This window comes from Acomys minous (genome assembly GCF_964271855.1).
Source record: "Acomys minous genome assembly, chromosome: 3".
Taxonomy (NCBI): Eukaryota; Metazoa; Chordata; class Mammalia; order Rodentia; family Muridae; genus Acomys; species Acomys minous.
Genome location: NC_140485.1, coordinates 125,745,025 through 125,769,229, shown reverse-complemented (window position 1 = coordinate 125,769,229; position 24,205 = coordinate 125,745,025). Strand labels below are relative to the sequence as shown.

Here is a 24,205-nt window from a genome sequence, read left to right as displayed (position 1 = left end):
AAGTCACAGACTTGTCCACACGTAGGTTAAACTCAAGCTAAAGCTGCCATAGTCCTTCAAAATTGTGACTTCCAAACCCCATCAAGAAGAAAGTGCTTTTGGAAAGAGGGAGGAAGGAGAGGCAAAGGACTTTCTGGGCCAGCCCGAGACTCCCAACAACTCAACTAGTTATGTGTGATTAATGCTATTTACAGGTGAAAGTAAATCTTGAAGTCTCACCCACAAATAGTCAAGCATACAATGGGAAATCAAACCCTTGCCATCAACTGCAGTCTCAGCTCTCTTAACTTCACCCCCTCCCCCGCATGGCACCCTCCCACCCCCTCCCACCCCCCTCTCACCCTCCCACCCCACTCTTGCCCCCGCCCTGCCCTTCAACATCTCAGCTGGAAAGATATAGTCTCTAAGCCTGTATTCACCACTGGTCCAATGCATGAGTACCCGCCCTCCTGTGTTCCTTTATGTTTACAGAACCTCTAATCCAAAGATGTGTAATCAGAAATGCTCCAAAATCAAGAACGTTCGACCACCAGAATGACATCACAAGTGAAATCTTACATGCATGACCTCATTTGATGTGTTGCAGTTGAAACACAGGTACATGGAAAACTTGGTATAAATCACTTATAAGCTATGTGTCTTAAATGTGCATGTACATGCCAATTAAAAAAAATTTACTGGTCCCAATCTTTCTTTCTTTGGTTGTTAGCCTAGTGTTTAGCGGCTGAGCCATCTCTGCAGCCCAGTCCCAATCATGTTAGACAAGGGATTTTCAGTCTGCGGTATTATCTGCCTAGACTTTAACGCCCATTTTACCTTAGTGTCAATCAGTTTCTCAACTTCTTTAATTATTCCTTATGTCATTCCCCTATTAGTTCCCTCACGCCAGGAGCCCTTATAATTCTGCTGCTGTGTTTTCTTCCTGGTCTCCCTCAGTTCATCTTGAATAGTAACAGCAAAAGTGACCTTTCTGAAAGTGCACTGCATGTCACTCCGTTTTCCCCCTACTGAAGTCATGCTCCTATGACGACACATGCAGCCACTGATAGAAAATGGAACAGAAAAGCCAATACTGCCAGGCACGGGTGGCATATGGCTTTAATCCCAGCACCTAGGAAGCAGAGGCAAGGGGATTTCTGAGTTTGAGGACAGCATAGTTTACAGAGTGAGTTTCAGGACAGCCAGAGCTACACAGAGAAACTTTGTCTCAGGGAAGAGAGGGGAAAAAAAAAAGCCAGAAGTCGTGGGAAAAGGGTGGAAAGAAGGTGCGGGAAGACAGCTGCCTGGCTTCCCAGAAATTTTCCTGTTCCTGCTCCCAGACTCCCAGACTCCCAGACTCCCAGGCTCTCAGGGTCTCAGGGCCTCAGAGTCTCAGGCTTCGATGTTCCCATATTTTTGAGCATCTATCTGATCAATTCCTTTCATCCTCCAATCTTAACTGGCTTGAACCACAACCCTTCTAAATCATTTGCTTTTGTTGTTCCATCTTGTCAGTCCTCGTCAGAGTCTGTGCTTTTGCTTAGCGCCTCAGGCCATAAACTAGGCGTGTTATGGTATATATTTCATCCATCCCCCTTCTCCCCTACAAATCAGAGAACCCAACCTGGGAGGCATCTTCTTGGCAACATTTTCCCCACCCAGACCAGTTTCACTGAGTCATAGCTCTGGGTGGGTTAGGCTGATAAATACCATTGGATAAGCAGGGTATTAGCCTAATGCTACAGAGACATTCCTTATACACTGACGTCTTCATGCCAAGAGGCTTCAAACATTATAAATATATATATATTTTTCCTGCAGCACCCAAAGGTACTTCAAGCCAGAAATAGACAACTCCCATGAAGATGATTGATAGTGATAACCCTTCTGACCCTTGTGTTTCTGAGCATGGACAGTTGAACTCTGGCAGATCCTGCCTATTTGCCCCCCAGGCATGCAAGGACACAAAGCCCACATCTAGGGGGAGAGATATTTACCTGAGCTCTCGATGCTAGTCTGGCCGCTGTTTGGGCCGGATCAAAGACGCGCCGAGAACACTGATCTTTGCAGAAATTAATATGTCGCTGGGCAGCCTTTTCATTAAACCTCCTCATACAGTAAGGACACTGAATATAATCTGGATGTGAACACACCAACAAGCCACAGTTAACATTCCAAAGAAAACTGTAAGATGGAACTATATGAAATAGATGAAGTAGAATGAAAACTCCACTGCAGCCCTGAAGAACAAGGCCCCAGATTCTTGTTTGAGACAGCCTAGTCCAAAAGGGGAAGCCAAGATCAAGACATGGCAGGGGAAAAAAAAAAAAAAGAACTCCTTAGGTACTTATTTCAATTAAAAATATCCTTTTAAAATCTTGGCATAATATCTTTTTTTTAGGCAATAGATTAATTATATCTAGGAACTTCAAACTCATGCCTTTTGCAGAAGTCTTAACATCACAGTATGCTAGTTTTTATGGTGCAAATGTGAACACATGACCCAGAAGAAGCCCAGCGATGTCACTAGTTGAGACAGGAGGTTTCTCAGAGTTATGGAGAGATACTATTTAGTTTCAAAATGTGGGTTTCGGGGGGAAGATGAGGTTAGTGTCATTAGCAACAAGAATGTCTTTTGCACTGGTTGGTTTTTTCTCCATGGGGAGTTTTTCTCCCTCTCCACATGGGGAGGCAAAGGTCATACCCATGAAGGGAGTGTATGAAAAGAGAGAAGGGTAAGAGTTGGTTGGGGGTCAAAAATTGAAGTGCAAACAAGGAAGGGTGATGGGAAAGTAGCTTTAGAAATAGCTTCGGTTTCCCAGGCAAGAGTCAGGCAGCTTCTAGTGACCCTTGATCATCTGCAGTTCTGTATAGCACCTTGTCAACTTGTTTTTTTTCCATGTTTTATTATCAGATACAAGATGCTAGTGAAAGCCATGGGAATGGAGACAGATCTAAGGTCATCGTGTAGAGTGGAGATTCTCAGGAGCAAAGCTGGGCCTGCCTATCTTCTCTCAGCACGCAGGGCTTAGGGTTAGATTTGTTCTTGATTTAGGCATCTTTAAGGGATAGCCAAGTGGGTATGAGTGACATCAAGAGCTGCTTCCCAGAAAGGATCTGAGCTGTATCACCCTTGCACTTAGAATGGAAGTTTACATTATGGAATAGTCAAAATTCCTGCACGTACAGCCATATCTTTAAAGAGAAATTGTTTTAGTGTTTAAGCTACATTTTAAGCCCTATCTTTAAGCAGGGCTTAAAGTTTTCTATGTGAGCAAATTCCTTCAAATAATGAGCACTCCTCAAATGTAAAAGTTGTAAACATTTAGGGATGACCTAGTCATTCCTTTGATTTCCCATTCCGGAAAGCAGCGCTAATCATCCATCCAATGCTTACTATAGGCCATCCATTGCTTCTTATATGGAGATGCAGTGTCTCAGCAGTCAAGGAACATGTATTTGAATGCAGAAACAAAAATTGAAAATTTCACACAGTGGTTAATGGCTTTAAAAAAATAAAACACTGAGCAACATCAAGAAACAACGAGGAGCTTAGTCTAGAGCCTGCCTGACTGGTTTTAAGCCCAACTTCTTCACTTGCTATGTGTAGGAACTTGGACAAGTTGCTCAACTGACATAGGCTCCCAACTCCATATCATCTACTTCCTCAGGTTGTTGGGAAAGTTAATAGGTAATCCACACAAAGGCTTGGCCCAGCGGGAAGGGTGGGACATACGAGAATGTTATAAATGCTGTCTCTTGCTGGATGGAAACAGGTCCAGCAAGCATATGCTTCCAACTCCTAAACAAGAGGGCAAATGCTTAGAAGCTAGAAGGTGCCAGGATCATTCAGAGCCCATTCACAGCGCTGTAGAAAAACTATGTAGAAATGGGCCCTCATCGTGGAGGTTATTTCTTGCCTTTTCAAGTCTTAGAGCAGACAAGCTGCTCTTATAAATCCTACTCAGGTTGGTTGGAGACAATGACTTGGCTCCATTGAGCCAAATTCCATTCATCCACCTATCCATTGCTACCCTTTCTGTGCACTTCTGGGAGGCAACAATGTTTGAATGTATTTCCCTGTCAACCAAAGTCTCTGAGATAAAAAGGCAGAAGTACTCTTCAATTGGCAGGGAGCACTAGATGCCCTGAGACTCCCAAGGAGGGACAAGACGCTTGGGCATGAGAGAACAGTACAAGGAGGAGAAGGTCCTGTGGCTGAGTATTTGAGGTTGCTGTTTGCACTCAGATGTCAAACCATCTGAGCATGGTTTGTCACAGCTATATGTTCTATCCTAGCCTCAAATTGAGCCATCTTCTTATTTAATAGTCATGGGCTCACAAAAATCATTTTCTATTGAAAGCGATTTCAAAGCCTAGAATGCTAATCATGGCACTATTGATACTGAGTTTAAAAAATGGACTATGAAAGGATTCTTATAGGAAAGATGGTGACCGGGGTCTCATATTAAATTAAAGTAGAAGAATAAAAATTAAATGACATGGAGATCCTTATGCAGCCTATGAGAAGCTCTCCACTAACCCAAGTACCACAGAAGAATCACAATCCTAATTATTATATATCATTGCTACCCTATAATGTTACAATGATCTGGAGGTTTGAATCATTTGCAGACTTGGTTAAACCAGTAAGATCTAGAATAAATATATACAGGTCATGAAAACTGAGTCACGAAAATGGAGAATCATGCTAACGAGTAAAAGGAAATTGCTTGCACACTCATGCATATTAGGCCGTATTACATACAAAACTCTCCTTGTGTGTGAATATCAATTTTCCAGGTTAATATAAAATCCTCGCACAAGCAGCATAACCAAATTGAGATGAGAATGTGCTATTGTGAGGAACTGCTAAGTATGTAGTAAGGAATTTAATTACGAACTTTGTATTTTAGCATAAAAATCCAAAGGGAGGAAACTTAATTGAGTGTGTGATGAGACCTGCAAAGGGAACTCTTCTTTTGAGAAATAATAATTCTGTAATTTTAGAGCCCACCCAGTAAGGCAAGAAAACTACAGAAAACCACAAAGCGCATCTGACACGGTTTCACTTCATTAAGTTACGGTAGCCATCAACATGTGGCTTCTGATGTTAAGATGAAGCTGTTTCTCCTCCGAGGTATATGCTTTGTTCTGTGGGGATGACACCAATGGTCAAATGCTTACCTTGCAAGTTTGATGCCCCAAACCCACATAAAAACGTTGTGTGTGGTGGCGTGTGCTAGTAATGCCAACACCATGTGTAGAGGCAGGAGGACCCCTGGGGCTCAGCAGGTCTAATCTCTAAACAGTGAGCCCCTGGCCCAGGAGAGACGGTCTCCAGAGAGGTGGATGGCGGTCTGAGCACAGCATCTCTTTCCTCTGCCTTCCATACCACATGCTTGTCCATGAGCACTTATGCGTCTTCATACCCACCCAAACATGCATAGTCACACAAGGAAATGTTCTGCTCTCTGATACTTGTTACCAACCTGGTAGACACAGATATTTGCACTAAACATATTAAGATGAAACATTATTTTGAGCTGCATTTTCATTAGCATGCAGCAAAGTAAAACAATTATTAAGACTATTTTCTGGCATAGCAGATGATTTGAGTTTTAGGAGGCACTTATTGTGTGATTACACTGGGGCTTGTTTTTAGACTTGTTTCAAGTGAACGTTCTCAAAGAATACCTTACATGATAAAATGCGTTTATTTGAAATGGGCAGTTCTGTGTGTTGTGACAAATGCATGCATTTGTAGGACTGCTCCAATTAAAATGTAGAACATTTACATCCAAGTTTTTTTTTTCCCTCATGCCTCATTTCAGACACAATTCTCCAAACGCAGCCTCAGTCAAGTCAGTGGGCTAGTTCCCTGTCACTGCAGACACGGTTTACTTGTTCTGTAATTTCGATACTAGATAATCCATCTTGTTACACGTATAGTGGCAGCGTGGAATAGATTTCATTTGTACATATTTCACAGCTTGCTTTCCTTCCTGTTGGCTGATGGACATTTTCAGTTGTTCCCGGCTTCTGTGATATAAATGTAACTAGAAGACATTGTGGATAGATTTTAAGTCTTTGCATAAGTGTCTGGGAGCACGATTGCTGCACAGGTTAAACATACGCTGAAGGAAACAGAACAAAGGGACTGCATCCTTTCACCTGCAGTATATGCGGCATGTAGGTGCTGCACATGGCTAATGGCCATATTGTTAGGGTTCAGTTTTAGTCATGCACATGAGTGTTGCACTGGTTAGATTTTTGTCAATTCAACCCAAACTAGGAATGTCTGAGGGGGAAAAAAAACTTTAATTATGGATCATTTTTCTTTTTTAAATTCATGACTGATGTGGGAGGGTTCTGCCCCCCCTGTGAGTAATGCCACATCTGTAGAGATGGTCCTGGGTTGTATACGCAAACAAGCTGAGTGGTCCATGGGAATCAAGGCAGGTGGTTCTGATTCAGTTTCTGCCTTGGTTCCTGTCTTGAGATCCTGCCCTGGTTTCTTTCAACAAGGGACTGAGATTGGAATGTGTAGGCCAAATAAACTCTTTCCTCCTTAAGTTTGTTCTGGGTGTTGTTGTTGTTTTAGCAATAGAATAAAACAAAAATTGCTGCAAGAGACTGGGCTATTGATGTAACAAACAAACAAGCAAACAAACAGAAACAAAAAGCAGCTCAGTTGACTCTTGTCAACTTGATTTTTACAGCAATCCATAGTTACAAGACTGGATATTTTAAAAAGATTTTGAACTTTTGAAGTTATACTATACTTCATATTGTGATATAAACATGAGATCTTAGAATAAGCAAGAAAAGAAAGATTATGCCTTAATAATAATATATTTGTATGTCAAGTTGACAAGAGTCAATTGTACTGTTTTTTGTTTGTGTGTTTGTTTCCTTTTTTCTTTTTTTTTTTTGGTCAACTTGATACGAGTTAGGGACATCAGGGAAGAGAAGAAACTTAATTGAGAAAATGCCTCCATCAGATTGGCCAGTAGGTAAATCTATGGGGGCATTTTCTTGATTAATGTGGGGCTAATATAGGAGGGCCCAGCTCACTGTGGGTGGTTCCACCCAGGGCTATATTTTTAACAAGCAAGCTGAGTGAGCCATTGGGAACAAGGCAGTAAGCAGCCTTTATCTATGGTTTCTGCCTCAGCTCTTGCCTCTAGCTTCCTGCCCGAGCTCCTGCCTTGGCTTCCCTCAGTGATGATCTGCAATCTGCAAGACATAATAAACCCTTCCTCCCCAAGCTTCCATTGGCCATCTTGTTAGGATTCTGCTTCAGTCTGCGTACTTGTGATGTCACTGCTTACCTGCCATGGGGGCGTGGCCCTGCCTAGGGCTATATAAAAGGACAGTCCTACCTTGTCTCTCTCTTCCTCTTCCTCTGTCTTCTTCTCACTCCTCCTGCCTCTGACTCTGTCTCTCTCTCTCTCTCTGTCTCCCTTTCCCTCTCTCCTCATGCTCATTTAATAAACATCATATAAAATAAAATCTGCTGTCTGGTACTTATTACCTTATTTTATTATCTTATCTTATTTTTAAAATCATAACGCATCGTGTTTATCACGGCAACAGAAAGCAAAGTGGAAGAGGCAGTGGCATTTCCCTGCAGCCTTAATTTGCACAGTGAAAATAATGTGAAGGAAAATTGTCGTGTGCTTGCCAGCTATTATTTGATGACATACCTCTATGTCCTTTTATGGTGAATTGCAAGTGTTCTTTACACAGTCTTAACATGAGCTCACTGGGCAGTGGTGGTGCATGCCTTTGAGACAGGTTCTTACTTTGAAGCCCAGGTTTTAACTTAAATCCTCCTGCCTCAGGCCTGAGATTATGCACATGTGTCACCACAAACTGTTTATCAAACTCTTTCAGGCTTAGTAATCTTTGCTGACCAAGTCTTGTTTACTTTTCCTCTAACTTTGATAGTTAGTATACATAGGTCAATGATCTATTTTGAATTAATTGTTATATGAAGTATGAGTTAATTTTTTTTCAAGTAGATATCCAGCACTAATTGTTGATAAGACTACTCTTTCCTCCAATTAGTTGCCTCAGTACCTTGACTTGGAGTTACTACTGCTATGATAAAGCACCATGACCAAAAAGTAAGTTGGGGAGGAAAAGGTTTATTTTGTTTACACTCCCACACCAATGTTCATCATCAAAGGCGCTCAGATCAGGGGCAACAGGGCAGGAACTTGGAGGCAGGTGCTGATGCAGAGGCCACAGAGGGGCCCGATGCAGAGGCCACTCACTTGCTCCTCACACTTTACTCAGCTTGCTTTCTTTAGAATCCAGAACCACCAGCTCAGGGGCGACCCCCCACCCCACATACACACAGTGGGCTGGTCCTTCCACATCAACCACTAAGAAAATGCACTATGAGCTAAGCAGAGTACAGTGGCCCACATCTTTAATCCCAGCACTGGAGGTAGAGGCAGGGGGATCTCTGAGACTTTGAGGATAGCCTGGTCTACATAATGAGTTTCAAGACAGCTAAAGCTACCCAATGAGACCCTGTCTCAAACAAAGGCAAACAATAGGGGGGAAATGTACTACAGGCTTGCTCATACTCAATCTTATGGAGGCATTTTATCAATTAACTTTCCTTTCTTTTGGATGACTTTAGCTTATATCAAGTTTAGCCAGAACACACCTTAGAAGAAAACCAATCATGCTTAGGGATGGTTCTATAGTCAGATTCGATTTTCTGTTCAACCGGCCTTCTAACATCATATTGCCACGACTGGGGCATTTGTCACAAATCTTGATACTAAGAGAGCATATGTTTCCCCCAAAACTGGCTCGGCTATTCCAGATCCTTCCAATTTGCACATGCTTTTAGAGTCAGCTGGTCAACGCCTACTTGGCAAAGAAGCTATAGTTATTTTTATTGGAATTAAATTGAAACCATAGAGAATTGTGGGTAGAGTCGACATCACCCCACACACTACTGAGTCTCTTAGGCCATGGGAGTGATAAGTCTTTCTATTAATTTTGGTCCTAATTCCTCAAAAGAGTATGCTGCTTTTCACTTTACATTTCTGTGCATATTTTGTCAACTATATTTCTAATTTTAGCATTTTTATGTACTGTAAATGTTGTTTGCTTAATTTCCCATTTAACTGCTTCTGCTTTGTCAACAGAAGTACAGAATGCACTGAATTTGTTCTAATTCCAGAAGCTCCTAGTGCTATCTGTATGTCCTCCTTAGTGACTGCAGTTTGTGGTTCACTAGTCTTCATGTTAGTAGTGTGTATGTGTGTGTGTGTGTGCGCGCGCACGCGCGCGCGCGCGTGCGTGCGTGCGCTATATGATCATATGTTGAGTGTTATTGCACTGAGTACTATTACAGCGAGTTTAACAGAAGTGGACAGAATGGACATCTTGCTTCCCCTCTTTCCCCCTCCACAAGCTTGGTAGGAAAGTGTTCAGTTTGTCACCATTGAGTGTGGTGAGAAATAGATTCCTCAAAATTAGGGAAATGATTTCTTAATTTTCCATTGCTGGGAGAGATGTGTTTCGGTTTTAATGTGTATAGTGTTACACTTTGTCACCCATTTCTACTCTTTTGAGGTGGTCAATGCTTTTAAAATATTTTATTATTATAATAAATTACATTTATCATTTTCCTTTTTATTTAATTTGGGTTTCATTTGCTCTTATTTTAACTTTAGAAGCAAAACTTTACTACCATATAAGCTGAGTCCCTGTAAGTTTGATGTTTTCATTATCATTCACTTAAAATACTTTCTAATTCAATGTGTGGGGTTTTTTTTCTTTTTTCAATTCCTGGGCTGTTTAGAAATCACCTGCTTTTTATAAATACTTAGAAATTTTCCAGGCATATTTTTTTCATTAATTTCCAATTTAATTTTATTATGGTCAGAGAATATATTTTCTGTAGGGTTTCAATCCTTTCAAGATCCCAAAGCTGACATATTAACGCCCTGAATATACTTGAAAGTGGAGCGTATTCTGCTCTGCCTGTGTCCCCTGGCATCTATCGATGTCGGTGACATCAGGTTGGCTGGTACAAATGCTCAGGTTCTCTGTATCTCTATTGATTTTCCTGTGGGTCTGCTTACTAGTTAGTAAGGTAGGAATCACAAGTGTCTGAATATCATAAAACTGCAAATTGGCCTCCTTTCAGTTTAGTCAGGTTTTGTCTCACAGGCTAGGAGTCCCTAAGCATGCACACACATAGGTCTTCTTAATGACTATGTCTTTTGAATCTTCATCTCCGCCTCCACTTGCCCTGAAGTTCACTTTGCCTGTTGCTAAGCAAATATTCTGGTTCTATGATTATTGTTTGCATCTTTCCCCATGCTTTTTGGGTTTTGTCCTTAAAGTGTATTTCTTGCTGCATACTATACAGTAGGTTCTGGCTGTTTTACCCAGCTTGACAGTGTCTGTCTTTCATCAGAGTAGTAGGCCATCTGTATGCAGTTTTTCAACCCGCACCTTGCTATTTGTCTTTATCCTATGTGTTCTCTGCTCCCAACCCCATTTTTTCACTCCTGATAGAGTCTAACTAGTATACCTTAACTTTTTGAATGATTCCTGTAGCAAACTCCAATGTATTGTCACATGATACTACATCTATTCTTATGTAAGAACCTGAAAAAAATATATCTGGTCTCCTCATTCAACTTTGTGCCATTGTTTCATACATTTCATTTTACAGGTCAAAATCCTACCAAGAATGGCATTATTTTTGTTTGGAGCAGTGACATAAAACCCAGTGGTGGCACTGTACCCAGTGAGGAGAAGATGAGAACATTCATCTTTACCACCTATATTTAACAAGTATTGAAAGTACTATACAGAACTTAGGCACGAAAGGGAAATAAAAGCATCAAATAGAAAGGGGAGAGTAACATTATCTGTTTACAGATGATATATATACAGAATGCTAATGACTCCACAGAAGCAGCACAAGAGCTAATAAATCACTTCAGCAAAGCTACAGGACATATAATTGATATACCAAAACCAAGCTGCATTTTTTATATGGAAATAACAAAGATGAATAAAGCTAAAACTTCTGTTTTCTATAAAACCAAGAAGTATTAAAAATGAATAAATTTAAGTGAGAAAGCAAAAGACTTATATAGAAAAAAATGGTGAAAGAAATAGAAGAAAACATAGATAAATATAAAGCCATTTTTGTGTCCATGCACTGGAAAACAATATTGTTAAAATGATAATACTAACCAAAGTCATCTAAGGGTTTAGTGAAATCCCTGTTAAAATTCCAAAGTAACAGTAAAAATAAATTGTTTATTTTTTATGTATACGTGTGTGTGTGTGTGTGTGTGTGTGTGTGTGTGTGTGTACGTGGAGATTTGAATAAGAATGGCCCCTTATAGGCTCAGATATTTGAATGCTTGGTTTTTCTGTTGATGGAACTGTTTGGGAAGGATTAGGAGGTGTGGCCTTGTTAGAGGAGGTGTGTCCCTAGGAGTGGGCTTTGAGGTTTGAAAAGCCCATTCCATTCCCAATCAGCTTTCTTTGCCTCATGTTTGTGGCTTAAGATACAAGCTCTCAGGTATTATTCCAGTGCCGAGCCTGCCTAATTGCTGCCTCACTCCCTGTCTTCATGGTCATGGACTCTTACTCTGAAACTGTAAGCACCAATAAACTCTTTCTTCTTTACATTGCCTTGGCCTTGTCTTATCACAACAATAGAAAAGTAACCAAGATCGCTTGCCTGTCTATGTGAGTACCATGTGAGTGCAAGAGCTCTGGAATTGGAGTTAGAACGATTGTGAGCCACCATGAAGGTGCCGGATACTGTCCCTGGGTCCTCTGAAAGAACAATAAATAAACCCTCTTATCTGATGAGTCATCTCTCCAGGCCCCAAAGTGACATTTTGGTAGAAATAGGGGGAAAAAATCCTAAAACTTATCTGGAATGTCAGAGGACCCCAAACAACCCAAACAGCCTTTTCTATCTGGAGCCTTCCGTTTTAAGACTTTAATTCTATGGTAATCAATATAGGGCCCGTCCTGGCATAAGGACAGGGACAGATGAATGGTATAGAACAAAGATTAAAATTTCAAAGTACAGGTACTTGACTCTAGACATTTTAAAGATTATTTAATTTTGTGTGTGTGTGTGTGTGTGTGTGTGTGTGTGTGTGTGTGTGTGTGTGTGTAGTATGTGAGACTCTCCTTCTACCATGTGAGTCCTAGAGAAGAAACAAAGATTGTTCAGCTTAGTGGCAAGCACCTTTACGCACAGAGCCACTTTACTGGGCCATAAGCAACTTTTAATAAGATTACTGATACTGTTTAAGAATTGAGGAATGGCTTTTTAAAAAAGACTTTTTAAAAATTGCTGTATATTCATTGTACAAAGTTTTGGTTTCATGATAACATTTTGACTGATTGTATTACACATGTCAGTGGTTCTCAGCCTTCCTAAGTGCTAGGGCCCAGCTCTGTATTAATGCTTTAATACATTTCCTCATGTTGTGGTGACTACACCACAACCGTAGAATAGTTTTTGTTATTTCTTCATAACTGTAATAAGGTTGCTACTGTTAAGAATTGGAATGTAGATATTTGACATGCTACCCTGCAAAGCATCAAGACACACAGGCTGAGATCCACTGATGTCCTGCATGGTTCCCACATTCACTTCTCATCACCGTCATGGGTGGTCTTTTTTAACACAGATTTGCTGAACAAACTGGTTATCAGTGTGCATAGGAATAAGATTGAAGCCTTATGCTTGCATTACACACAAATGCTAACCCCAAAACACCAACCACCTCCAAATAAACCCGGAGCCTGAGAAGAATTAACACAATGAGCCAGGCAGCACGGTGTGCACCAGTCATGCCGGCATTGGGAGGTGGAGAGGGCAAGACCAAGGATGCAAGTGTGACGTCAGCCTGAGCTACGTGAGGTCCTTTTCCCCAAACCAAAAACTCCCCAGGGGATCAGTGTCGGCATTATATTTGGCAGTGATATTTTTGGCTGTAACATAAACAAAGTATAGACAACAAAAGAAAAAAATAGTTCCAAATGTAAAATTTTGTGCTTTAACTATTACTGATACAACCCAAAGGCGATACAGGACAGGGGAAAGATATTTGCAATTTTCACATTAGACAAGAGATTAAAATTAATCAAACTGACCCCTATCCCTAACCTCCAACTTGTAGAAAGATGGGATAGAGAGATAAGTTAAACATTAATCCAACAAAACAAGCAGACAAACACAGAACAAAGCAAATTGTAAAAGTTAAATGGTTGGGCAAAGATGTAGCAGAAAATTGAAAAATGTCTGAAAAGGCAACAGAAAGCAATGTTTGAACTTTGACTAGATTCTGGATTCTGGCTGGATAGGGGTGTGAGGAAAACCTTAAAAAACATTCTTTACATAACTTGGAAAACATGAATCTGTGTTTTGCTTAGGAGGTATTTACTGATGTGGTCAAAGATAAAGCATTGATATTTAAAACTTCATTTTTAGAGACTTCTTCCATGGTCATTAAGATGGCTCCATGAGTAAAGGTCCTACCACCAGCTGGCAACCTGGTTTGATCTCTAGGACTCAGAAGAGTAGGAATTTAAAAAAATGACTTCTAAAAGATGTCCTCTCATCTTCACGCTCGCATGTGTGTGTCTATGTGTCTATGTGTGTGGTATGTGACCCAATAACACACACATGCACACAGACAGACAGACAGACACAGAGAGAGAGACAGACAGACACACAAACACACACACACTCACACACACACATTAAGATAGAGAAACGGAGACAGGCTAAGACAGAGAAACAGAAAGAGCAGAAACAGCACAGACAGACAGGCAGACAGACAGACAGACAGACACACACACACACACACGCGCGCGCACACACACACACACACACACACACACACACACACACACAGATTGAGACAGAAACAGAGAGAGGCCAAGACAGAGAACCAGACACAGAGACAGACAGACAGACACACAGAGATTGAGACAGAAAGAGAGAGAGAGAGAGGGCAAGACAGAGAACCAGAAAGAGACAGACAGCACAGACAGACAGACAGACAGACAGCGACAGAGAGGCAGGACTGCCAACAATCTCGGACTCCAGAATGCAGGTAAATGATTACTGTCCTTTTCTATCCTCTTACAGATTTGAAAAGTTTCAAAACACAAAGCTTGGAGTAAAGAAAGCTGTGAAACCACTTAAACTACGTCAAATGTTTAGCTCTATGAGACTAGCACTTGCGAACAGCTGTTGAAATGTACCGACCCTACCATGTGTCATGATAGCTCAGGACAGTGTCTCATGGCTGAGCAGGCAGGAGAAAACATAGAAGCTTTGTGAACTGGAAGGAACGGGTAATGTGTGCTGCATCTATTTACTTGCATAATGGATAAAATTACATCTATGTCATTGTTACTGTCATTTTATATGACTGAAAGTCAACCATGGACTCAAAAGCAAGCCAGCTGTCCACACACCTGGGTTGACTGTTGGCGGGGGAGGAGGTGGGAGAGGCCGGCCCTCTCTAATGGCTAGAGTGCACTCTTTCGCGGATCGGATCACATTCAAGAACTCCTCATGTTGCTGCCTCCAGTTAGATTTCCTCACAGGCTGAACCTGTGAAAAACAAAACCAAAGCAACATCTACTATCCTTGACCACATACCAAGCAACTGATTTCTTTTTAATGACTAGGTTTTAAGCTTATAATAAATAGGATCATGTAATTTGTAGAGAAATAAAAAAAAAATGCCCTGAAAAGAACTTATTTTTAAAAGTTTGGAAACTACAGCAATAACATTTGAAAGTTATAGCAGTATCAAAGACACAAAATAAAAATCAGAGAAACAATGAAACCATAAAACTATAGAGAAAGACAGATGCAAGATTAAAAGTGGCTTTCTTAAGATCTTGCTTGAAAATTACATTCTTTTCTCTGTTCTTGTGTGTGACTACATATATACCACAGCGCATGTGGAATGTCAGGAGACAATCTCAGGGGCTAGTTCTCTCCTTCCACCATGTGGTTCTTTGGGGACTGAGCTCAGGTTGTCAGGTGCAGTGGCAGGCATCTTGCTGGTCCCATTGGTAACTTTCTCACTAGTATGAGTGCATGCCTGCAATGCCACTACTGAGGTAGCTGAGGCACCGGGACCGTAAACTTCATGCTAGTTGGGCTCTCTACTCAGCTCATGGCCAACCTTAGCTATCTAGTGAAACCTTATCTCAGAAGGGGGGAAAAACTAACTTTCTTCCCAGGCCTCTTTCTAGACTGAAAGGCATTCTAATGAAAATGTAAACAGGATTCTTTTAAACTACATCTGGCATCTGGAAAGTATCTGAAATTTATTTGGAAATCTAAGTTAAGATTGTACAGAAAACTAAAGGTGGATTATATCGAAATGCCATTACACTGCCTTATCAGGCAAAAATGAAAACAGAGAGCCAAGAGACCAGCTTAAATGTACTTCCTATAATGAGAAGTAAGGAATTGTTGGCATACCTTGGACTGGGGAGGCTTACTCACAGTGGGAATGTCTGTTCCCTGTAATCTCTGCTTCAAGGAACTGAAGGGTTTGCGTTTTTTGTTGAATACTTTTTCACATATCGGTCTGTGTCTTTCCTAAACAAGGAAGGGTAGAAATTTCATTTGGAAAATGTACTGTCATCAAGTTTTAGTGACTACATACTTAGTCCCCAGGACAGTGACTGGCTAGTGTCCGCAGAACTTAGTCTATTCTCTAACTCAACGCCACAGTGGACCAAATCTGTCAGCTCTCCCAGTCGTGTCAGACAGCTCAGTACTGTATTTAGAAAAAGACAAGAGATGCTTTTACAGTTTTCCTATACTTGTGGGACCTTCCAGAGGTGAGGTCTAAACTGAGAATGGTAGCATGGGCCTCTATTTTAGTTCTGGGAAAGCCCAGGGAATATTGTGAGCAGAGGGCAGCCTGGGCTACATAAAGACACCCTGTCTGAAAAACAGAACAGCAAAACAGATGAATTCTTACTGGGAGGATTTTTGGTCATCAGGGTGTACCCTTTCAAGGAATTATGACACTAGGGCCCCTTCTAATTTTCTTTTGCTTACTGCTTATGAGTGGGAAAGTTCTGGATTCTTTATGTTTTACTGCTACAAGCATAGCACCAAAATAGTCAGGCTAAAGGGTACCCCTAAAACTGAGACAAAATTAATCTTTTCTGTTTCTAGTGTGGCTATCTCAGGTATTTTGCTCCAATAGCAGAAAGTTAACACAATTGCTAAAGAGTTTACATTTAATTTTACATCTGGAATTCTATAAAAGGCTATATTCTCTTTATTTTAACCTGTAATCTTTTTTTTTTTTTTTTTTTTTTTTTTTTTATAGCTATTTGCGCTCTAGCATTTATTTACCTCCTGAAAAAAAAAACCAGAATTCCAAATGTCACACAATCACAGAAATTATCTGCAGCTGCAAAAAACCATTCCCCTGCTAGTGCACGAGGCAAATCATAGTCAGCTGCTTCGGACAGTCTGAGGCAGTCACATATCCTCACACCGGGGATTAAAACAAAAACATATTCTTATAATATTTCAATTTTTTTTTTAAGAAAGAACCCAACATTCCAGAATTCTCACTACAGAGACACAAAATGAGCTGTGTCAGCTGTGACGAGTGCCACCACAAGGTGTACGCATGAGCTGGAGTTTGATTTATAAGGCCTTGCTTGGAAGTTTAACTTGTACCAAGACAGGAAGAAATGAAAGGTTAGAAGCACACGGAAAGGCATGGAACATTTTTAGCATGTTCCCCGAAGTAGGAGAGAGAGCTTCCTTCGTTTATTCTTGGTGCACATTGATGGGCAAGGAAATTGCCTAAATTAATGTAAGCTGGTCAACAAGGCAAGGCTAGAAGAATTAGCAACAAACAGGGAACCATGCAGTTTGACCCAGCGAGTTACAAGAGGGTTTGAAAACTATAGACTATTTAGTTGACAAAGATTAAGTCTGTCCAATGTGTACAGCGTGCTTACTATATGTAATTATAGTGCAATGGTGACAATAAAATCAACACACCAATCAGCAATGCTGCTCCTCATCAGACCTTGCTCATCAAGCTACATAATTTGGTACAGTTTCTCCCCGTTTCTCCTACCTCTCTGCCTCGGGATCACCCCTGTAAACTCTCTTTATGTGGACTCTGTGATGTTAGATTCCACAATGTGTCTGATCCCGCAGCATTTGCGTGTGGCTTACTTTGTTAGCACGAGGCCTTCCAAATTGATCCATGTCTTCACACATTACAGGATTTCCTCTTTCATAAACACTACGTAGTGCTTAGTTGTGTGTGTATATATTGAAATGTCTTTTTTTTTCATCCATTTCTTGATGGACATCTAAAATACTTCCTCGTGGTTATTGTGAATGATTTTTAAATGAACATGGGTGTGTAGATATCTTGATACTGGTTTCATTTCTTTGGGATAGAAATGCAGAAGTGAAATTGCTAAATCATGAGGGTAATTATTTTTTTAAATTTTGAAATCATTCCATTTTGTTTGGCATAATGGCTGTAAAAAATATTTATATTTCTTTTGTTTTTTTTTTTTTTTAATACATTTTTATTAATTTATACATATTACATCTCAGTTGTTAGCCCATCCCATGTATCCTCCCATCCCTCCCTTCCTCCCACTTCCCCCCCCTACTCCCCTCCCCTATGTCTGTGTCTGAGGGGGATCTCCTCCCCCTGAATATGCTCATACGGTATCAAGTCTCTCCTTGGTGACCTATTATCTTTCCTCTGAGTGCCACCAGGCATCTCCATCCAAGGGACATGATCAAATATGGGGCACCAGAGTTTGTGTGAGAGTTAGATCTTCTTCTCCACTCAACAGTGGAGAATGTCCATCGGCTAGTCCGGGTAGGGGTTCAAGGTTTTTACTGCCTATTTTTTCCTTGGCTGTTGCCACAGTTTGCGGAGGACCCCAGGGCCCAGACTCGCCTGTAGTTTTCCAGGACCCACTGGATCCTTCCATTTCCTCTTTCTCCCAGGCTTCTCACACCTAAAGATTCAATAGGATGTCCTCCCCTCTTACCCATTATTCTGGTAGGTACAGTTTTTCATGGGGACGTACACCTTGGGCTAGTGTCTCGATATAAGTGAGTATATACCATTTAGCTCTTTTTGCTTCTGTGTGAACTCACTCATTATGACAATTTCTAGTTCAATCCATTTGTCCACAAATTTTGGAAATTCCTTGTTTTTAATAGCTGAGTAGTATTCCATAGTGTAAATGTACCACAGTTTCTTTATCCATTCTTCTGTTGAGGGACACGTAGGTTGTTTCCAAGTTCTGGCTATTATGAATAAGGCAGCTATGAACATGGTTGAGCATATGTCCCTGTTGTGTGGTAGTACATCCTCTGGGTATATTCCAAGGAGTGGAATAGCTGGGTCTTGAGGAAGCCCTATTCCCATTTTTCTGAGAAAGCACCAGATAGCTTTCCAAAGTGGTTGTACTAGTTTGCATTCCCACCAGCAATGCAGGAGTGTTCCTCTTTCTCCACACCCTCGCCAGCATGAGGTGTCAGTTGAGTTATTGATCTTAGCCATTCTGATGGGTGTAAGATGGAATCTCAGTGTCGTTTTGATTTGCATTTCTCTGATGACTAAGGAGGTCGAGCATTTCTTTAAGTGTTTCTCAGGGCAGTTTGTGCTTAGCTCAGTGGTTTGAGCATCTGGTTTCAGTCCATGGTGTAACCTGTAATCTTTTAAATACTCAACATTTCTAACAGAAAAAGAAAAGGGAAAACACATAGACCTCTGTTTGGTATCCCAGTCATAAAGTTATGGTATGGTGCTTTGAATAAGAAATGTCACCCATACACTTATGTATTTGAATACTCCTTTCCATGTGGGGGCATTGTGTGAGGCTGTTCTGGAACCTTTAGGAGGTGGAACCTTACAGAAAGTCTATTATCAAGCCTGACCTACTTCCTGTTCACTTGGTCTGCTTCCTGTGTGTAGATAAAACGTGACTAGCCAGCTTCCTGCTCCTGTGGCCATACCTTGCCTTCCATGCCATGTCTTCTTGGCCATGATGGCCTCTATCTATCTGGAACCATAAGCCAAAGAAAATCTTTTCTCCTTAAATTGCTCTTGGTCAGTGTTTCGTCACAGCACCAGAAAATGCAGTTGGTTTTTGTGCCTTTAGGGCATGACATCTTTGTCCTCTTCACTAAGAGCTACCATTTACAAGGCTGCTTTGTCTGGATCCCCAAATGCAGGTTCTATAAAAATCTGTGCTTCTGCAAGTCATCCATGTTAAACTATAGGAGAGGCTGTCAGACCATGTGGCCAAGTGTTCTGTACAGCCTAGAAACAGGAGTATGCAAGTCTACTTGACATCTAGTGGTCACCATCCGGCGGTCCCAGCTAGGTCTCAATATCTCTTAGGGGTTGCAGCTCTTAGCTAGCACAGGTAATCGTGTGCTGGAAGATACTGCATACACTGGGCCTGGATGAGCTCCACTGATAGCTTTAGGAGCTCCAATCACAGTTTATCCAGAGGACCAGATTATTATTATTTTTCCCAGAAAAACAAAATTTACTACCTCAAAATTCTGCAAGTTCAATCTACCATCCCATGATCTAAAATATCAAAATGATTGCATTATTGTCCTAAGAGTTTCTTTTAAAAATGTATCTTTCTTGGCTACCTCTTTACAATACTAGGGTGCACCCTCTGTTTGAAGTCCCTCGTGTCCCTCAAGTTTGAAATAATCCAAACTTTTATTCAACTTTAAAGCCTGGGAACTTGACATGCAGTTAGTTCGTAGCTGGAAAATTAGATCTTGGAGCAGGCTTGTATCCATGCATTATTTGTTCAAATGGTATAAACCCCCCTTGAAATCAGAGTTCCGTGTACGTGGCAAGGCAGAAAACAGGAAGGTTACAGGACTTGTCAGAATTAGTGACAAATTTGCAGCTATGAGCCAAGTTTCCAGATGCCTGAAATTCAATGCTCATTCCTCTCGACCAGCTAATTTCCCTGGTGTTTTGGCCTTGAAATTTGAATTTTTGATGCTTAAAGAAAAGGCGGAAGAGCCAAAACCTCTCAAGGGATAATTGTCTGTGCCAAGACCATTCCATCTGGCATGCTTTCAGGGAGACCGTAGTTAATAGGGTCACTTTTGAATGGGGCGTTATCAGCTTGCCTCAGTGTCCTCCAGGCCTGAAAGCCATAGGTTATGGACTTCTCCTCTCCACACTCCACATCTGTCTTTAATCTTGGCACTGTTGCCTCCTCACTGACTTGACAGTTCATTTAACTCCAATGAAACACATCTACAAAACGTCTTTATGTTTACCAGAACATCTGTTGCAAAGCATCTCCCACAGACTTCACAGGGAAATAACTTCGGATTGCCATCTGCAGGAGATTCAAGAGCACATTATGTTAAGTTTCACGGAATTGCTTGGCTGAGGAGAGACGAGTGACTGCAGGTGACCTCAGTCGCCTGACAGCCTCACAGTTGTCCATCCTCACCACCTGCTTCCTCCTCCTCGGAAGATCCTTTGCAATCCCACAAGTTTCCCTTCATAATATAAACTTCTCACCTCACCAAACAAGGAAATTACACAAACTTGAGGCAACCAGAGTGTAATTATTTACTTTAGTAGGTAAATGAGGTGCTGAAAACTATGCACTAGACATAAGCAGAGTTAATATAGCATAAGGTCACAAATTATCTGATGGTAATCTGATGGTCTTTGGGATTCTGCATAGACTGTTGGTGATGTCTCAAGGAAAACTGGTCCCTGTTTCTCTAGACAAAGGAGAGTGTCCTATAAGGGGCTCACGGGTCATGTGCTCGCTGTGAGAGCATGAGCGATAGAGTGTGGATCTCCAGTACTCTAATAAATGCTGGCATGGTGGCCTACACCTGCAACTCCAGCACTGTAGGGGAGTTAGACAGGCAGATCCTGGGGTTCTCAGTCAGTGAGACCCAGGGTCAAGTGAGAGACCTGTCCCCCCAAAATAAAATGAAGAACAATGAAGAAAGACACTTGACATCAATATCTGGCCTGCCGGCCACCACATGCACACACACACACACACAATCATAGGCACTTTAAAAATAAAGAAAACTTAAGTGCTGCTTAAAGATATAAGTCACACAATAGTTGAATTTCTACCATGGGACTAAAAAAAATATTGCAAGAAATACTTAAATATACTGAAAGGAACCCATATGTGGGACCAACATAGGAAAATAACAGAAAACGGGAAGATATGTTACTAGTTTAGAAGATAAATTACTTTAAAAGAAGTTAGAGAAAAGCAAAACATTATGGGCATCTAAGATTTCACATTTTAGTACTTTGCTTTGCTGGAATTTGTGTATATAAATTTTCTTTTTTTAAGTTTCAGGTCTAAGCATAGGGATTTCATATTGGAATAAAAATATGGCTTTTATTTCACAGACAAGTGGGCCATCCTCAACACTCAGGTCCTCACGGGTACCTGCGCAGAGCTCTGGAGGACTCACATGACATCCTTACAGATGGACGGGGCATGCTAACTTAAAACCTGGGATGGAGACTTAAACAGGAAAGGAAGGAGACGGATGAACTGAACAATCTCTAACACCAGTGTTTTTGGGGGAGTGAGAGGAGGGTGAGGAAATGACAGAAAGGCGACTGCTCGGGGACAATGCTAAGTTTGCAGGTATGAGGTTTGAAGAGACAGCGGGGCTGTGGATAGAAAAAGGGATTTGAAGAAAGAAAGAAAAAAAAAGATTCATCTAAGGAAGAAAAATGACCCCACTGTTGGAAATACTGAGTTCAATAGAGTTGTCCAGCCAGCAGGATGAGGGAGGTCGGGGTGAGGGACGCAGATGTAGGTTTTGGGGAGTGAGGTAAAGCAGGACACTGCCAGGGAAGAAGTCGTGGAAAAAGCAGTGGAGAGAGGGTCCTTAGGGAAACTTACACTTAAGGCCAAGAAAATGATGGTGATAAGCCAGGAGAAGCAGGGAACAGGGCCATGGAAACCAACAGGGGAACCATGTGAAAAAAGGGAGGTCTGCTTAACAGGAAGCAGATGGCAGGCCGTACAGACGTTGTTGATTTAAACAATTTCTTCTCAGGTCTGCTAATTGGTATTATTGTGTTCTCAGCATAGGCCATCCGCCTCAGCCCTCAGAAACACTCTCCCTCCTGTTCTTTTCGGTTGTCTGCAAAACTGGGTCTTAAAAATAAAAATTTCAGCAAAGTTACCTGCGCCCTTTCCCCCGACATACTCCCCCAGACTTGGTAATAAATACTCCTTGATTCTGTCATTTTACCAGGTGTGGTGGAGCACACCTTTAATCCCAGCACTTGGGGAGGCAGAGGCAGGTGGATCACTGTGAGTTCACGGCCAGCCTGGTCTACAAAGCGAGTCTAGGACAGACAAGGCTACACAGAGAAACTCTGTCTTGAAAAGCCAAAAAAATAAAAATAAATAAAAATCAAACTGAAAATTTTCTCCAACATTACTGAAGGTAACATTTTTATTCGTGTGTTACAGTCATATTTATTTGCTTCTCTTCTTTTCTCTTCATGTCTCTTCTTGGTTATTTTATGGGCTCTTCACAGTAACCTTGTGAGATAGGGCTAATCTTTCAAATGGAGAAAATGGAGCCTTCAAGTTAATGACTTTTCTCAGTCCACAGATTGCAAGTGGTAATCCTGAGATTTGAACTCAAGTCTGTCTCCATAATAATTAAGGCAGAAATTCAACTATAGCTTTACAATGTCCCTGCTAATCTGCAAACCTCCAGAAGACTGATGATCTTTGGTTTAAATAAGTGAGTTTTAATGAATTCAAGGAATTTAAAATAATAGATGTGATCCAAATGAAAACTTGGATATGGATGGACCACTCTATTCTCAATGACATTCAAGTCGGAAACGTAAAGAGAGCATCTGCCTTAATAGCTGAGTCACTCATACGGTTCTGTCGCCTACTCTGTACTGATTCAAACAGAAGATTCAATCGCTACAACCTTAAAAGGACACTTTCAAGCAAGCAAAATGTCCTTCAATGGGTAAAAGGCTAAGTGTGCCCTACCTTGGAACACTACACAGCAATAAAAAGGAATACTACTGACCCATGCAATAGCCTAAAAGGCTCTCAATGCTGAGTGAAACAGGCTACACCCTACATGACTCCATTTGTAAAATCCTCAAAAGTCAAAATGACAGAAAAAAAAACCACAAGATTCTCAAGCCCTGGGAATGGCTGGTGGGTGAGGAAGTTGGATTAAGATGGTAGAACGAGAAAAATCTCCCTTTATGTGATTGAGTACAGGGCTAAGAACACACATTATACTGACATTTACTGGTTTAGATGTGGTAGTGCAGCTATTAACAAGAACCGTGGAGGAAACTAAGGCTAAGGTTGAAAGGGATTTCTCAGGTATACTGCCACTTTTTATGAAACTAAGTATATCTGTCAAAATGAAACATTTGAAAAACAGGAGTGAGCAAACTGTGTCTGTGAACCACACCTGAGGCTGCATGTTTCTAAAAATAGTGTTAGGGGAGTGCCCCCATACTCATTTACTTGTATCTATTGTTGCTGACTGCACTTGTAAGAGGACACGTGACCTGGAAAGCACAACATTTTACTATGAGGCCCTTCATAGGTATGGGTTGCTGACTGACGAAGGAGAATATACCAATTAAAAGTAATTTATGAAGCTGGGTACAATGGCTCACATTTGTGATGTCAACACTTAGGAGGCAGGAGGACTGCCTTGAGCTCAACTTTAATCTGGATTAGAGAAACTAAAAATAAAATAAAATTAAATTAAATTAAAAAAAGCACAAGTAGCCGGGTAGGCAGAGGCAGAGGTAGAAGGATTTGAAGTCACCCTGGTCTATAGAGCAAGTTCCAGGACAGCCAGAGCTACACAGAGAAATCCTATCTAGGAAAACAAAATCGACCAACCAACCAGCCAGCCAAGAAACCAACCAACCAAACTACCACCACCACATCTACAAACAAACCAAAAAAAATCCAACAGACCAACCTAAAAGATTTGTGCATAACATGTTGACGGATTTTTATTTAGTTATTTACAAAAAGAAATACACAGTTAACTACATTTTCTTCCTCTTCTTTTCCTTCTTTCTCTCTTTACAAAGTGTATTACTGTTTTAAAAAA

General features: G+C 41.0%; 1 protein-coding gene across 3 annotated transcripts in view; it reads right to left on the bottom strand.

Annotated features, from left to right (window-relative positions):
• ZC2HC1B (zinc finger C2HC-type containing 1B) overlaps positions 1-24,205 on the bottom strand; it is a 49,162-nt gene that overhangs the window by 22,342 nt on the left and 2,615 nt on the right. For 2 of the 3 annotated variants that reach the window (XM_084777008.1, XM_084777009.1), the window contains exons 2-5: positions 20,363-20,424; positions 15,512-15,631; positions 14,488-14,626; positions 1,977-2,116 (exon numbers count right to left, since the gene is read on the bottom strand). In XM_084777008.1, coding sequence (XP_084633134.1) covers positions 1,977-2,116; positions 14,488-14,626; positions 15,512-15,631; positions 20,363-20,424 — 461 coding nt within the window. The remainder of the gene's footprint in view (positions 1-1,976; positions 2,117-14,487; positions 14,627-15,511; positions 15,632-20,362; positions 20,425-24,205) is intronic. The other variant, XM_084777010.1, reaches the window with a different exon arrangement.